Consider the following 15,962-nt stretch of genomic DNA (forward strand, 5'->3'; position numbering starts at 1 on the left):
AAGCCGATGCTTTGAGGCTTATCACTGTCGCAGGAGGATGGCTGAGTAGTTAAAGAGGCTGCCATGCCTGAGTGTCCAGTCACAGTGTCCTTGAGCGGATGCCTAGTAGCCCGTCCACCGGACTGTTTAAATCCTGGGAAACCTCTGATGTGTCTGGAACGTGGTGATGCATGAATCGCACCTGGATGCTGGGCACTTTATGGCGCTTTTGATGGATGATGAGAAGGAGAATTAAGTAAATACACGTCGCAAATACATCCCATGTGCTGCCCAAGAATAAAACATCACATTATGGAATACGGCTCTACAGAGAGACAACTTGCTCTTTTACTCCCGTTCTGAAGGATTTTAATTATAACGTGAAGGCCCCCTTGAGTGGGACTAACTTGAAGCCAGGGTTGTTTGTTACAGTCTTTCCTCACTACGGGGACACGTTGGGGAAATGTTATTTTTGTGCGGATGCTCGAGTAAAGTAAACTTTATGGATTCGATGCGGGAATTGGTTTTTCCAGTGTTGTTCAGTGGGAGGCTTTGTTGTGTGAGCGCCGGTGCATAGGTGCATGGGCTGCTAGGTGTGTGGGTTTGTGTGTAGGTGGGTGGTCGAGAAGAATGCAGGGTAGGGAGGGGGGGATCTGTAAAGTCCTCTCACGGGAATTGGAGAAGCAGCCACGGCTCAGTTAGTAACCTGTCTCTGACCTTGATGGAAAAAAAAGCAATTTTCCCACCAAGGTAAAAATGACACAGAGCATGGGATTTGCTGCTTTGGTGTGGCGCCTGGACGACTAACAGTAACGGTCGTCTGGCAAAAATGCTATTTGTAGCAGCCGTTGAAAAATAAAATCAAATTAAAAAAAAAAATAAATAAAAATGTCTGAAAAACTTCCTCTAGATCAAAACTGAAAAAAAAAAAATGTTTTAGCACTGGTCTTGAACTTTCAAAATTAGAGATACTTAAGTTTACAGTCTTCCTCTCAGTTCTAAATCTCCATAGCTGCTGTTGCAAGGAGTAATACACCATTCAGCCCACTAGATGGAGCAATGGTATAGAGGTAGTTAAATTCAAATCTGAGTAGATGCAGCGTTTCAGCCCGACAAAACATGCTCTATTTATTTTACTGAATTAGATCCTGCAAATGCTGTAGAATGCTTGAGTGATTAGCCGTGCCTTACACCGCTTTGCCACTGTATATTACTTCTTTTTTTTTTTTTTTAATTAACACATTTTAATAAAAACGGGTTTAATCTCTGGAAGCAATCAACCACAAATCTATAAAAATGTGGCGAGGAACGACGACAGAGCAATTCCTTGTGGATATCACTCTGTTAAAAGTGCAGTTGTATGCAGAATAAGCAACACAAAACTCCTAGATAAGTGTGAAGCTAAATTCAATTGCTGGAAATAGATAGTAAGCGCGCTATCCAATTGCCTCCAGCCAAGGTTGTTATTGCATTTAATAGATCTTTCTCTCTCCTTGACTCCTAAAAAAAAAAAAAAAAAAAAAAATATTGCCACTGGGCATGAATGCCAAACAGCAAACAGTTAATCTGGCCCCGGCTCTCATTTATCGCGCCTTCTGCCTTGCTCTGTGTCTCAGGAGATCAGGATACACTGCTCTCATTTTGCTGCATGACCGTGTAGCGTCTGAAGATGACCCACCCGATGTCCAAGGTTTCGTAAAAGCTTACAACTCAGTTGCTCTGGTCAGGCGCTCGAATCAAGGCACCTTTACTCAAGGAAAAGAAATAGCGGCACATGTTGTTGGATATTTTGCTTTTTGTAACGTAACGTACAAGCTCTGGGTGGGCGGTGCTAAAAAAGCCGTAGCAGCAAGGGCACACAGTAGGTGCACAAAAGATTGCAGGAGAACATTTTTAACGCGTGCGCATGACCTCTCCCCACGAAATGCATTATTTGGTTGGGTGTTAAAGGTATCTTTGCTTCCCGGTTTATTGCTGTTCCTCGTGGTTTAAAGCCAGAGTAACAGCGAGACAGCCTTCCAACAGTGACAACAGAGCGCAGTGCAGCGAAGCCATAACAGCCATCCAATACCCAGTACACAAAGTTCTGCCAAATCTAACTCAAGGTCAAAAGCAGATTTGAACTCGAGCTGGGACAGAACCTCTGGAGTGCTGGCTTTATCTCTTTTCCTACCGCACCAGTCCGACTATTATTTTTTAACACAGACTCGGGAAGTATTTTTCTTTTCTTGTCAGAGAGTAAAATTGTCTCTAGATGAACAGCGGACCTCTGAGAAGGGCACCAGAGGAGCGCTTTCAGAGCCCGACTTGCTGGGAGTTAATAAGAAAAGAGTAAAACACAGGTGGGTGAGGTCGAGATGAGCCGTGATGCCTGCGTCGTGTATGGCACGCTGAACGCTGACAGGCTGAACGCGCGAAACTTCCATCTCCTTAGTCCTCCTCCTGCATCCTTTCAGTCTAATCCCATTCCTTGACTCTTGTGCACAAAAGCCACTCAAAGAAGCACACACATTGAAAACGGAATTAGCATGTGACTGCCATGACCTTGAGGGGAAGTGAGTAATATCAGTTTCCAAGGCGACACTGACTCAACTTTTAACAGCCCATATTTCATAGTCTGTCCTAATGAATGTACAGCGTGGGTAATTTTGATTGAGCACCAGCCTGCCTCTGGGATAATGACTTTGACGGTTCTTAGCAGATTTGATGACTTGATGACGATGGATTTGCTTATTTATCCGGAAATTTGCTCCACTTCCTCAGTAAAAACATAATTAGCTTGATGACATGTCTTAAAGCCACAGCCATCTTTTTCTCAAGGCCTGAGCTGACGGAAACTGCCGCAGAAACTCCGTGAGGCTCACATCTTTAACTGCGGTTTAAGTAAAAGTTGACTCTGGCAAGAAAAGCTCCCTTCCGATGCCAATGTCATCAAACGTGTTTGAAAAAGTATAATAAAAAAAGGGCTGTTAAAAATGAAAACAGAGCCGAGACAAGTACGCTAGAGGAGACAATGTCCTGTAGGTACATCCCTCCGGGAGAGCCATCATGGTTTATAGTCACCCATAAACCTTTCCCCGCAAAATGGGATTGAGTATTGACTTGAGTAAAAGTGTGTTAAATCCTTCACAGAGATTATGGCTTGGGAAGGACGACGACGCCCGCATGAATCATAATTGATCGGCTCGTCATACTTACTAAGTTTGGTTGCCACAATGGAGATGTTGTGCTGCGCGATGGTCTCCCTGTCAAGGAGCTCGTTCGTGGAAATGGTCCCTTCCACCGGATCAATGTCAAAGTAGCTGTCCATGTCGCTCTTCCAGTCAATGGAGTACCTGAAATAAAATGTTTATTTTAGCCGCATTCATTTCCATCACAAACCACGAGAATGAAACCACTGTGATTTCTCCCTCCGGGCTCATGTATATGAGTTAGGTGTAATGTAATGTTGCTGTAGCCTTCATTACTCATTCTGAATGGTCATTTCCAGTAAATGTGCTGAGGATTGCACATAATGTCCAATCTAGTAATGGAGCACACGTACTTCAGCCGTGCTGAGCTAATGGTTTTCTCTGGAACATGAATGAATTTTAGGCACTATTGGAACTGTATCAATCCCTCACGGTCTATGAACAACAAAGGCATAAAATGCCGGTGTCTGAGGATCAAACGTACGGTGTCCTCTCGGTTCTTACGCAGATTCTCTGAGGGCACGCTGTGATACACAAAAGAGATGTGAAACTGCACCGCAGTGACAGCGCCATTCATCACTTAACGCTATTTGGTCTTTAAAAGGCAGTTTTCATTAATAATTTTGTGATCGTCTCAGTTCCAAGAGGATACCTTTTTCGCAAAGGGGTTCAGCGGTTAGGGATTTAGTGCATTGCTCATGAGCACTTCTCAAGGCCTGACGCCTAATTTCTCAAGGGGTTGAGCCTGGACTTTTCATTAAAGGACAGCCTCGCCATGTCACCCTTCTGTTTCTTCTTCTTCTTCTTTTTTTCTTTCTTTTTTTTCTCGTGGTAAGCCATTTGATCTTAAAAGGCTATTTCTCATGAATATTAATCACACTTGTTTTCTACACCACAGAGCTTCAAACTGGACTTAGTCATTAAGAGATGCAGGCCCAGCATATATTCACACCCTGAGGTCTTTTAGTGTAATAAAAGTGATAGCAAAACCGCTTCAGTATTTTTTTTTTTTTGGTTCCATCAAATTTTCTGTTTCAGTTTTGATTCGTCCGCGTACTCTCTTTAACTCGGTGCCACGTGCTGCATTGAAGTGAACACGATCGTGTCAGAATAATTTAGCGTGAGTCTCTTTGATAAATATTACAGCCAAACTCCCATCAAGAGTTCAGAAGATCAATGGTTTGTAATTTTTCCTCAGGGCAAAAGTTGTTTTTTTTTTTTTTTGGGAGGTTTTTTTGTTGTTGTTGTTTTTAAAGAGCTCTATTGGAGTCAAGCTGCTGGTCAAGCATATGTTTCACAGGCAGTTTGGCCCAGGGGTTAACGAGACCACGCAATTTCCAGAATAAAGCGGGTTAAATGACAAAATGACACTGGAATTCAGTCCGCGAAGACGACAATTCCTTATCAGCTCAGTCACAGCCTCTCAAAAAAAACATACATTTTGTATTCAAGTGAATCAGTTTTACTTGTAATTAGTTGCATCTCTAAGTTGTCTTCAAACACAACGGCGCAAATCAACAGCTGCGAGAAAGAAATCACAGCTCTAAAGTGTTCTTAAGCCCGACTCACTACTGACAGTCGTAGATATGAAAATTAATTACAGCCTTATCTCCTGCTTTGAACTGCGGTGATGTTAAATCACTCCAGTGAGCATTACGCACAATGAACAGGGTGATTTAAGAAAAAAAAAAGAGGTGTGTTTTAGTTTATTTTACACAGTCCATGATTTTTAGAGTTCATGGTTTTTCCTTTGGCTGGTTTTTTAAAGCCCGCGGCAGGTCTTGAGCTTCATGTGATGTGAGATATTACCGTTTTAGAAGGAGGCTAAAAGTTCCTTCTTCAGGAGACATTCAGTCTTTAGGAAGCTCTTTAGAGTCTGCCAAAAATGCAGTATTCATGATCCCATTTTGTTTCCCCATCTAGGGATAACTTGATACTATACTGCTAAAAAAAAAAAATAATAATAAAAAGTTTAAAAGCATTATTCCCTATGCATGATGGGTCATTGGCTCTATTGTTTTGAAGTGAGAAACGCAAGGCTGCTCCGTGAAGGCGCACAAATGAACAATGTCAGCTGTAGTATTGATGAATATTTAAAGTGCGGGAGACAAAGTGGAGTGCTGGAGGACATTAGCTTTTTGTTATACAAATCTCTGCCCGGGCTATTCTTTTGTTTGTTTTCTACAGGATGAAATATTCATAGTATTACAACCACGGTCCGTGCAACAGGTATTTTTATTTATTTTTTTTGTTTGCCATTTTTCGCTCCAGTGATTTATCTTTTAAGAACCATTACTGTAAAGCAATCTGTAGCTAATAGATTTGAAAAAGCGCAAGGGCCCTCATGCATTTTTTAAGAATGCTCCTCTTTTGTCTTTGCATGGAACAATCTATTGTTATCTTCCACTTAGGTTTTCTGATGGAAAACGGGGCGCGCAACGTTTTGTGAGTTTGCTTGTACGTGTAAAGGAAAAGGAGCGAGGGAGAAGAGCAGTGACATGCCTCGAGTATAAATCAGGAGTGTGTGTGAGACATCTAAGATCTATAAAACTGAACAGGGATGTTAAAATGTCCAACCTGATAATTAAAGGGCTCAGAGAGATAAAATGGTAAGCAGTCTCTATTAATGCATGCCATAAGACAGCAGAGGGAAAGTATTTGCATTCATTTCCGGGCTTGTTTCTTCTGTTTGCACTACTCTTTCGGATTAATTTTCTACAGCCGTGTTCCATAAGTTGCTGCCAAGCAATGTTCTGATTGCTTTGTGTAGGAAAATACCAATTTTGTTTAAACATCAGCTCTTGCTTTTGTGATCTACCTTAAATCAAAGTGGTTACATGTTGTAACACCGGTTTCTCTGAAAGCTGCGATCTCAGGATGAGGCTAAGAGCTTTGTGGCAACAAGAGACAATTAAACATTAATGGAATAGTATGGAGTTATAAGGGTAATGGGTGAAAAAACAAAAAAAACGTTGAGGAGATAAAGTGGGTGATCTCAACTTTAAAGCGATGCAATTGAAGCAACACAAAAATGAGAGAATTGCATGTAAGTGGATTGACACATGACGGACAACACATGCTAGCCTAAAGTTTACCACAAGGTCACAACTTCCCACCTGAACCTGAAGGTGGAGCAACTGTAGCTTTGCTGAGATGTTCATGGCAAAAAGAGCCAGCTCTGTCCTTTTTGTTTGTTTTGCTTGTAAGATCGGGTCAAGGTTACAAAAGTGTTACCTAGGCAATCAGAGCCTGGAAAGTCCATCAATGTCAGATGAGCAACAAATTAAGTGCGGACAAGGCTTGAACATTGACTGTAACTCCTCTACTGTGGAACATATAATCACTACAATGGAAGCTGCACAACAGAGTCAGTCAAGGCAAACCCATCCACCAACTGAACCAGTTGACAGAACTGTCAAATATCTACAATCAATTAAACAATGCTAATTTCCCTAATAAATGTAATTTAAACCATGTTATGTATATGAAACTAACCCTGATTTGCCTTTAGACCACTTTGCCACTTTGTAAACTAATTATCTAAAGCATAACCACGTAATACACTCTATAATTAGGTAGAGCATTTTTCTGACCCTTAGCCAAATGGGTTCACCTGAGTGCAGCGCGATATGTTAAACACCTAATCTCATTAACATAGGTGCTCTGAAACTGCGCAGCTCTAAATGCCGCATCGACACGCTTGATGCGAAATGGAAGCAATGTGATAATTCCTTATGAAACTTGAAAAATCGTTTTACCCCCAAGCTGCAGTGTAGACTTAGTCTTGCATTGAATTTACTGATCCACAAGGGACACTGCTTGGTCATAGTAGCTCAGCTCACTCTTGAAAACTGCTAGTAAAAAGAAAAATGGGCGTAAGATAGTAAAGAAAATAATGGATTTTAATGGCTTCCTACCACTTTATTCTAGTAAAACTGAAGACAGGGAGCGTTAAATGTCCAGCTACAAATAACTTCAGGATGTGCCACGCATCAGGTTTAAATAATAATGAAGACCCTCATGGAATACTGCCGCCATGTCTCAAAGAAGCACGGACAACACATGATGCCAGAAGGATTTTACATGACAGTGTCACATGTTCTACATGCAGCAGATTGATTAGTCCTCAGAATGATGAGCGAAACTGACAAAACTCTCAAGATTAAAGCTATGATGACGGTGATGAATGGAGACTGGAGACACTGATGAATGCATTAGGGACGTGAAACCTTCAATCAGCGGCTGCAGGATCACTGCACATCCTCCTTTAGTTCTTTTATCCTCAAGGGAATAACAGGGGATATTTGGCTCAGTAGTAAAGCTTCTCGTGATGGATCATGTGAAACAATTTAATATGCAAACGATGACACACTTTGGCACACATTTATACTATAAATAATGTGCTTCTGGTGTTCCTAAACTGTAGGCAACACATCTTACTTTATTACTTCTTAACAGGTCTCTTTATCTTAGTCTTTAAGCAAAGAAAGAATTATATAAAGAATTATATAAACCATTAGAATGATTAATTGAAATGAGTAAAAGCAATTTGTTTTCATGTTTGGCTTGTCTTTGAAACTAAATTCAAACAAAAAAAAATCTACTGAAAGTGAAATATATATTTTATCAAACTTTAATAGCATCCACAAACATAGATTTGCTTTCACTTTGATAAATCGCTGCGACGGAGATTTAACAAAGTGCTTTTTGATATAACGCCACCGCGTAACGCCGCGTGCAGAAATTTATGTGTAACGAATCCAGTGAAGAGTTTAACTTCACCTGACTGGACTGCTGCTGGCATCTAAATCCTGTGCAGTCACCGCTCCGATGATGGTGCCCGCGGGTGTGTCCTCATACACATCCATCACATAGGAGGGCTTATTGAACACCGGGGGCTCATCCACATCCAAAACGTTAATCTTCACCGTTGCTGTGTCTTTGAAGGCCCCAAAGCTCTGAAACCGTGGATCCAGATGAGCATTTGAAGCGTCTACCTTGAAGGTATATGCCTTCTTGGTTTCATAGTCCAGGGGCTGCGAAAACACAGAAAAAGAGTAAAGTTACTTTTACCTGCAGCTTTTTTCCCCCCCAAGTCATTATTGTGTCACGTGTACGCACTCCTGCTCTAATTTGCTTTCCCTGTAGTGTTCACCCTGTACGCGCTAAGAGCTCTTGAGGAAATGCTGTAACGCAATATGAGCATCAGTGTTGACAGCAGTTTGCCCTCAATTTATTCTGTTATTCTGCCATTTTCAAGCATGAGCAACCACTATCAGATGTCAACAGCGGCCCACTCATATCAAACAGTATTTGGGTGATTTCCAGTGTTTAACTTGTCACTCAGAGCACATGCAAATAGCATTGTTCTCACCTGCTCGGAAAAGCAGATTGAAGGAGTAAACACTTGTGTAAAAAAAAAAAATGACATGATAAGTATTGATTGTGAGTATTTTTTATTATTTTTTTGCTCTTCAAATGGCGCTAAATCCACGAGGGACACACAGTAGGTCTTGGGTGGGTTAACGTTTCACCCCCTCTGAAGGAGAAAGTCAAGCTGCACTTACTTGGTTCAGCTGAACTTCACCCCCTTCACAACAGTGCTCCAAACAACGACTTAGGGGTTCACATGTTCCCCCTCTTCAAGCCTTTGACATAACAAGGTCAATTAGTAAAAAAAAAAAAAAAAACAAGTGAAGGGAGGAATCAACATCCCTCAGCCTGTCTGCGGCCGAGGTGTACACATCCAGCACCAATGACACCAGCGTTCGCGCTTCCTGCCCGTCTCCTGCCCTCTCATGTGTGACCGACCACACTTGGCGAGCTCGCAGCCAGTCACGCTCTGCTGGCCCGGAGTCACATGAGAGACATTCCTTTCTGTGTATTTCAAATTGACTAACATGCAACCGCTATGGCGGCAACGCTATCTCCCCGCCCCAGGACTCGGGCCTTCTCCGGCGCGCTATTTCAGAAGAGCGCGGAGTGAAAACAGCTGGTAATGGCGCTGAGAATTGCGAGCTAGGAGGTGCGCTGGAGGATGCACAACAAAAGGAGGACTTTTTTTTTGTGTACGTGTGTGTGTATGTGTGTGATGCGAGATAAATACGACCAATCATCTCTCCAAATTAAATGCACATGAATTAGCCATCTAATTAGAGCCCAACCACTAGAAATGATCAGAGGCTGTGCAGTCATGATTTCGCACTGATAGCAGATGCTCCTCGAGCCCTCCATCTCTCCTCCATCTCCATGGTTTCGCCGTCTCGCAGCTATACAGCAGGTGTCCGTAAAAAGAGGAAAAAAAAAACAGAAGAAAGAAAGCGAGAGAGAGAGAGCTATGTGAAGGCAAGCCAATCTGAAAGCAATCATTGACCATCAACCACCATGATTGGTTTGATTACAGGGCACCAGATGCAACTGGCGCGGCGCAGCTATAAGATCCTTTAACAGGAAATACACTCTGTCCCTTTCAATCACTCTCATGAAGTGACAACACAGAGAAAAGACCGGGCTCCCTGAAGCAACAGTCCTGTATGAAAAAAAATAGAAACGACAAGAAGAAAACGGAATCTACCGTGGGTGTCATTCAAATGCTGAGCCCTGCAATCAAAGTAAAAGACTTGCTGCCAATGCGCATCCACAAAGCAGCCTAGAACGTACAGCAGTCAGTTTACTGCCGCTTCCTGTGAGTTCCCGCAAATCAGCTTCAAGAGGAGCTCCGCGTTCTTCAAGAAAAGTAATCCCTCTCAAGTTTACTGGACTCGGAACCAGCACAAATAAAGGCGAATGAAAAGACAGACAAATACGCGAATAGCTAATAATAAACCGGCTCGGTATGTTCCACCGTTCCTGCGCCGGCGCCCGCAGACAGCCATGCATAGCTCAGCGGAAATCCGCGCACAGGTGGAGAAGGAGGAGGGAAGGCGATGTTGGGAAGGGGGACAGCAGGAGGTGTGCACCAGGCCTCATTAGCCAGAGTCTCGCTGGGGACGGGGAAAGGCTCGGCTTTCCATCTCAACATGCCGCATCACCACAATTAGGATACAAGCCCAAAATTTCACCCTTTATAACTGTCTAATTTTCATGTAATCCTCAACTAGCCGGAGACAGTGTCGTGGAGCGTGCTGGGGAAGACGCTCTCCTCACACACTGACACTGCCTCGGTTCTGACACAAATCTCCTACCAAGCACAGCTGGCGTCTCGGAGTTCCAGCTGACAAATTACTTTGCGTAAATAATGCCTGAAAACAGCTGAGCGTGAGAAATAGCATTTAGGTCCAGGTGGCTTCAGAAGTGTTAAAAGTGCCTGTGTGATTAGATATTTAGCAACTTACTTGCGTTTAACTTAGTCCGTCTCAAATGGATTTCATGTTGTTTTGACTCTGGAACCGAAAACCCCAAATGAACCATGTTCCCACTTTTACAGCTAGGTGGTAGAAGGACAGCCTAAGGACTTGAATGCTTGCATAGGATCCCTTACCACAAAGGTAGATTTTTCAACATTTGACGCAGGTTATCAACTGGGGAAGTGTCCACCTGTCCTAATACTGTGTTGGTCTCCCTTGTGCCCACCCTCCAAAACAGTTTGACTCATCAGAGAACGGACATGGGTCTTCTGAGGGTGTCAATGGTTTCTGGCGACAGAATGCTGTTAGTGTGGGACTTTGGCTCCTATGGATTGAGGGGAGGGGCCTCTGTGGATCAGGCTTGTTCCACTGCATCCCACAGCTACTTGACCAGTTTAGGATCTAGGGAATTTGGAGGCCAGGTCAACACCCTGGGCTGTCTTCTGAGTTGTTCCTAAACTGAATTTTGCTAAAGATGGCTGCTGGCATCCAGGAGTGTCATTGCTATGGGGTGTGTAGGGCCTGGTTTGGCCTAGGTGGGTGGTACATGTCTAAGTAACATCCACATGAATGCCAAGTCCATCCGAACATTGTCTTGTCATAAGACAGTCAATGTTAGTTACTTAACCTGTCAGTGGTTTTAATGTTGCCTCACCCTTGTGATGTGTGCGACCCTTGGCCTCTAGCGTCTGCTGCTAAATAAGTAAAATCTTACAAAAAATTAATGAAAAAGAGACTTTACAACTTTTTTCTTATATTGTTTACCATCTTACTAAAAGCCACTAACTAAATCTAAATCAGATAATCTCAGCACATATTTAATTCATCCAAAGTTTGAACAAAGTAACCTGAATTTGTTTGGTTTTCGGGATGATCTTTTGCCATTTATCCAAGGAGCTTCTTCAGCTCCAAATGACTGGTGAGAAGTTTACATGTTTTATCAGGAACACATTTGCACCGTGTCCACCTGAAACTCACATAATACTCACTTGTACTTGGAGGAATAAGTTTTGATCGTGTTATTGTTTAGTTTTCTTTTTGCAGTGAATGGTACTCTAATGTGTTAACCCAAGAAATCCACTTGCCTCTTTTTAACTTTGTCTTTGGATAAACCATGACCCATATGACTAACAGCCTCCAGCAGAATACATATTTGAGCATTGTAAGTTGCTTGAGCTTAAAAATATTTCATTGTTTTCTATTGCACAACTGGATTTGTGAACATTCCAACATTTTACTTTTCATTTAGGAAGGTTAGACAGATTTGTTGATCGTTTGTACACTGAGGAGGGAAAAAGGCAGAAATCAGAGACTGTAGAATGTTACAATGGTTGCTTAAGAACTTTTTTTTCTTTTTATTCACATGTGGCTGAAGTTACTAGTTTTGTACATTAACAGTTACCAGCGTTGGTGATGGCCGTTTTTAACATGCCACTGCTGTCGCCACTTTGCTAATCAGATCCCCTCTTTTCCTCAACAGCTTTGTTTGCGAGAATAATTCTTAGCTAACCAGATGCTCTGGTTAGTTTGCTAACAAACTGACATTTTCTTGGAAAATCTTTCAAGATGGCCAGCATGTCCTCCAGATGGTGAGTTACACAACCTGAAAAACTGTCTGCGCTGAAGGTTTTTGTCCAAATATTCTGTCACATTTCACTCATTGAAAAACATTATCTACATACTTAATGTGTGTGGTGCGTGGTAGCACAGTGCGTCATCAGGATTTAAAGGCTTTGATAGTGAGGCTGTCATGAAACTGGAGCAGCGAAAAGAGATGATGTCGCAGGAACGAAGCGAAGCCCATTTCCTTAACAAATAGAGGAGAGATGGAACAACGCATGGGCAGCAGCATGATTAAGTGTCAAGCAAATTCCACAGATTGATTTTAATGTTGTAGGTGCAAAACATTAATGTTAAGAGCTTGGCTGCTTTTTAAATGTGTCTGAGACACAAGATGGCCCAAGTATGTCTGGGGTGGCTGTGGTTAAATTGGAATAAAATGGGACCAGGAGGGGGTAATGAGAAACTCTGAGTTAATGAGAAGACGTGCTAATGTGTCAGCGCTTGACTTAGGGAGAATCAAATCAGATCCCCAGGCCATAGGGGAAATTTCCCAACAAGGAAAAAAAAAGTCCATTCATTGTCAGACTACATGTTTCATTTCACTACTTTTCCCCCCTTCCTCGAAGATGACCTACTTATTCGCTCAGAACCAGCGCTGTATGACTAAGTATTACCCACATCCACACATATATCATCCTTAAACAAGTTGCACGCACATATGCATGTTCAATTACTCGTTTGAAGTGTCTCATTAGGGCTCCGGTTGTTATGCACCTTTTATGAGTTACTGCGGACACAACAAGGAAGTGTATCAACGGTGGAATTTGTAAGGAGGACAGACCGAGTTCCTCTCATGTCAGTGCTGCTGCTCTTCAACATCACAACAGAACACACTTGAAATTCTAGACATGGCGCCGCGCCCTTTGATATGTAAATGTGCACCTTCATTGCACTGGCAGTGATACTGAATGAAGGAACTTTTTTTTTTTTTTCTTGCCAATTGAACCTGTTATGTTGCAAGGGAATTTGTTAATTTAGAACAGGGGACTAATCAAGGGATCGCGGTCTCGGGGGTACAGTAGCGTACTTCTTGCGCATTAATGATTCCCCCGCATGTGCTTTCACATGTGCGAATACAAAACAATGGATGGTTATGGTGGATGATACACGCGGAGATAATGTAAGTCCAGAAACTGAAACCTATTAGTCATTTCTGTCGTTTTCTGCTCCCCGCCATCACGGCTTATCTCTCTGTACAGTGTAAAGTGTTACTTGCAGCTGCTTTTTCATCTTGCCGGTTATTTTGGGGATGGGAGAAGGAGCATCGCATGCATATTTAATAGGCTCTCAGTTTGTTTTTGTGTTCATTTCAGTATTACAATACCCGAGTTCAATAATCTTCTTCACCCTTGGCTATTAATATGGAGGATAGTTTTCTGGCAATGCCTGAATCCTGTCTTTCCCCAATGAAGAACCGCTATCACAGCATGCCACGTCATTAACAGGCTGATTTCACCTGCTTGTGCTGAGCGCGTGTATTACCTGAAGAGGCTAAAGATGAAATGGGCGAGAAATACTGCGGTATTGTTAAATCTGTGATATGCAGAGCAGCCCTTAAATCCGTTTAACCACAGTATTATATATTTACAATACCACTTATGAATCATTAACGTCCCCACTCCCATGATTTCTCTCCTGAGAGGGAATCAAAGGGAAGCCAAACATGTGTAGAATATAGCATGTTTCTAATTGCAGCTGCGCGTATCTAGCGTTTGTCTTCAAGTCTGGATGTGTGAATACTTGTAAGTTCATTCCCTTATGGTCCCACATGGCAGCAGCCATAAAGTTTTTCCTTTTCTTTTAATCAAAATGCAAAGCTGCTTTTATGCAAAAGCTCCACTAATGTTCTTAGCTAATTAAGACTCAGTTGTTTGAGTCTCTTTTGAATGAGGGACCTCTTCATAAGGTCACTGATATTTGCCACGTACATGCAAACTAAAAGACCTCCAGCATCTATTGCGCCATCCGCATCAATCTGACCACCACCAAAGAAAAGTCTGCATGCCCCGTGGAGCCATTCCATGTCCCTCTGAATACCGGGGGGTCTTAACGGTGTGAAGAAGATATGCTCACTTCATTGTGTTGCCATCAGTCACATCTGTTTGTGTCCTTGGCTGCCCAGTGCTCGCAACAGTGAAGTGTCATCCGAGAGCCTCGCCAGCAGCCCTGTCCACACCGCCAGCCGGGGGGAGTGACTGCGAAAGACTCGCGCTGCCACTCTTAATAGGACGGGGTTAGCCATGGGATGAGCCCCGAGACACTAGTTTAATCTATTACACCCACGCCTCCATAGGCCACCAGAGAGAAGGCACTTCATCGACTGCTAGCGTCACCTCGGCCGCCTCTTTGTCACCCTCTCCTTCTCTTTCCTCGGTTTCCTTCTTTGTGCTTATTCACTGGCACACGGCGCATGCATACGGACACAAAGGCGCCCTCGCGCACACACACACACGCAGACACACATCGCTCCCCGCTCGGCCGCTCGGCCGCTCGGTGAGGTGTTATTCGTCTGTGTTGGGCACCTGAATGTCCTGCTGTTCTGAGGTATTGTTTCCCCCCCCCCCACTTCTTTCGACTCCTTTCACACTGGGCCCTAAAATAACTCATTTCACCTCCCACTGGAACATTCAGCAGCATAATCAATAGATTAGTTTCAACTCCTGTCTTTGAGCAGACCTCAGTCGGTATCACGCTACTGGATGAGGCGAGCGCGGCTCAGTTTTAAGATAAAGGGATCTGCAGTTATCCCACAGCAAACTAAAGGTGAGATCACGAGGACGTTTTGTTATTTCACCGTCTACGAATGTGCCCTTGTAAGATCTGTAGTGTTCTCCGGTGTTCATTCGACATTCCTCCCCGTTTCCTGGCCTTAAAGTGAGCTAGTAGTTTCCTCATTACGCTTGTCATCTGACCGCTGCCTTTTCTTTATACCGCTTGCGAGTTTCTCCGCAAGATTGAACGGCGGCAACAAAATGCATCCCCTGAAATGATTCGTCGATCAAACAGCCCAGTAATAACATGTCTGATAGAGAAATTGGACTCCACTCACGTCGTGGCTTTACTAAAATTAAGCCCTTAATTGATGGCTAAACTGACGAAAACAACCTCTTGTCTCCAAACGGTCAAATGACTCTGGCGAGTTTTTTGTTTTGTTTTGTTTTGTTTTGTTTTTTTAAGCTAAGGCAATCTATTGGAGGTTTGTTCCTTGCATATGCCGTGGAAGAAAGTAGCAGGAAATGCCACCTTATGCAAAGTGGGTGACTCATAGTTTCACCTGATTAGTGCAAAACCTTGACAGAATTGTGTTTGTAACTTTCTTACTTTGTAACTTACTTGTTAAGTCCTTTGTAGTACACCAAATCATTAAGCTAGTTTGGAACCGGTGTACTCCGTCTGAACCCTTAAAAACCAGGCTCTTTTCTGTCTCTGTCCATGGTGCTGGAACACTCAAGCTCGCTTCTTACTGTCTGAAATGAGTCCTCTGTGCTCTGGTTCATTATTCCCCGTGTAACCATATAATTCATTTTATAGCAAGCAGTAAAGTGAGATCTCTGGCACTGCTATTTTGACATCCAAAGCTGCAACACGATGGATCATGGGATTGTCTTTGACTCTCCGCCTCCCGTTCACACGTGTAAATTTGCAAATTTGCATTCTGAATTATACGACTACAATTACAGAGACAAACGGTGGTAAAAGTGAAATGAAGAGGGAGTGATTTCTGACACAACCACACTTTCTCCGCCACTCTGGAGATGTTTCTTGACCTTCGCAACCTTAGCAACCACCATGAACATACTAACAGCAACCTACCACTCCAGGT

The 15,962-nt window shown here is 43.0% G+C and overlaps 1 protein-coding gene across 1 annotated transcript in view; it reads right to left on the bottom strand.

Annotated features, from left to right (window-relative positions):
- The window catches only part of LOC124995598 (cadherin-12-like), a 97,326-nt gene that overhangs the window by 13,456 nt on the left and 67,908 nt on the right, over positions 1–15,962 (bottom strand). The window contains exons 7-8 of the mRNA XM_047568095.1: positions 7,953–8,206; positions 3,178–3,314 (exon numbers count right to left, since the gene is read on the bottom strand). Of these exons, the coding sequence (XP_047424051.1) occupies positions 3,178–3,314; positions 7,953–8,206 (391 nt within the window). The remainder of the gene's footprint in view (positions 1–3,177; positions 3,315–7,952; positions 8,207–15,962) is intronic.

This window comes from Mugil cephalus, chromosome 18 (assembly GCF_022458985.1).
Source record: "Mugil cephalus isolate CIBA_MC_2020 chromosome 18, CIBA_Mcephalus_1.1, whole genome shotgun sequence".
Lineage (NCBI taxonomy): Eukaryota > Metazoa > Chordata > Actinopteri > Mugiliformes > Mugilidae > Mugil > Mugil cephalus.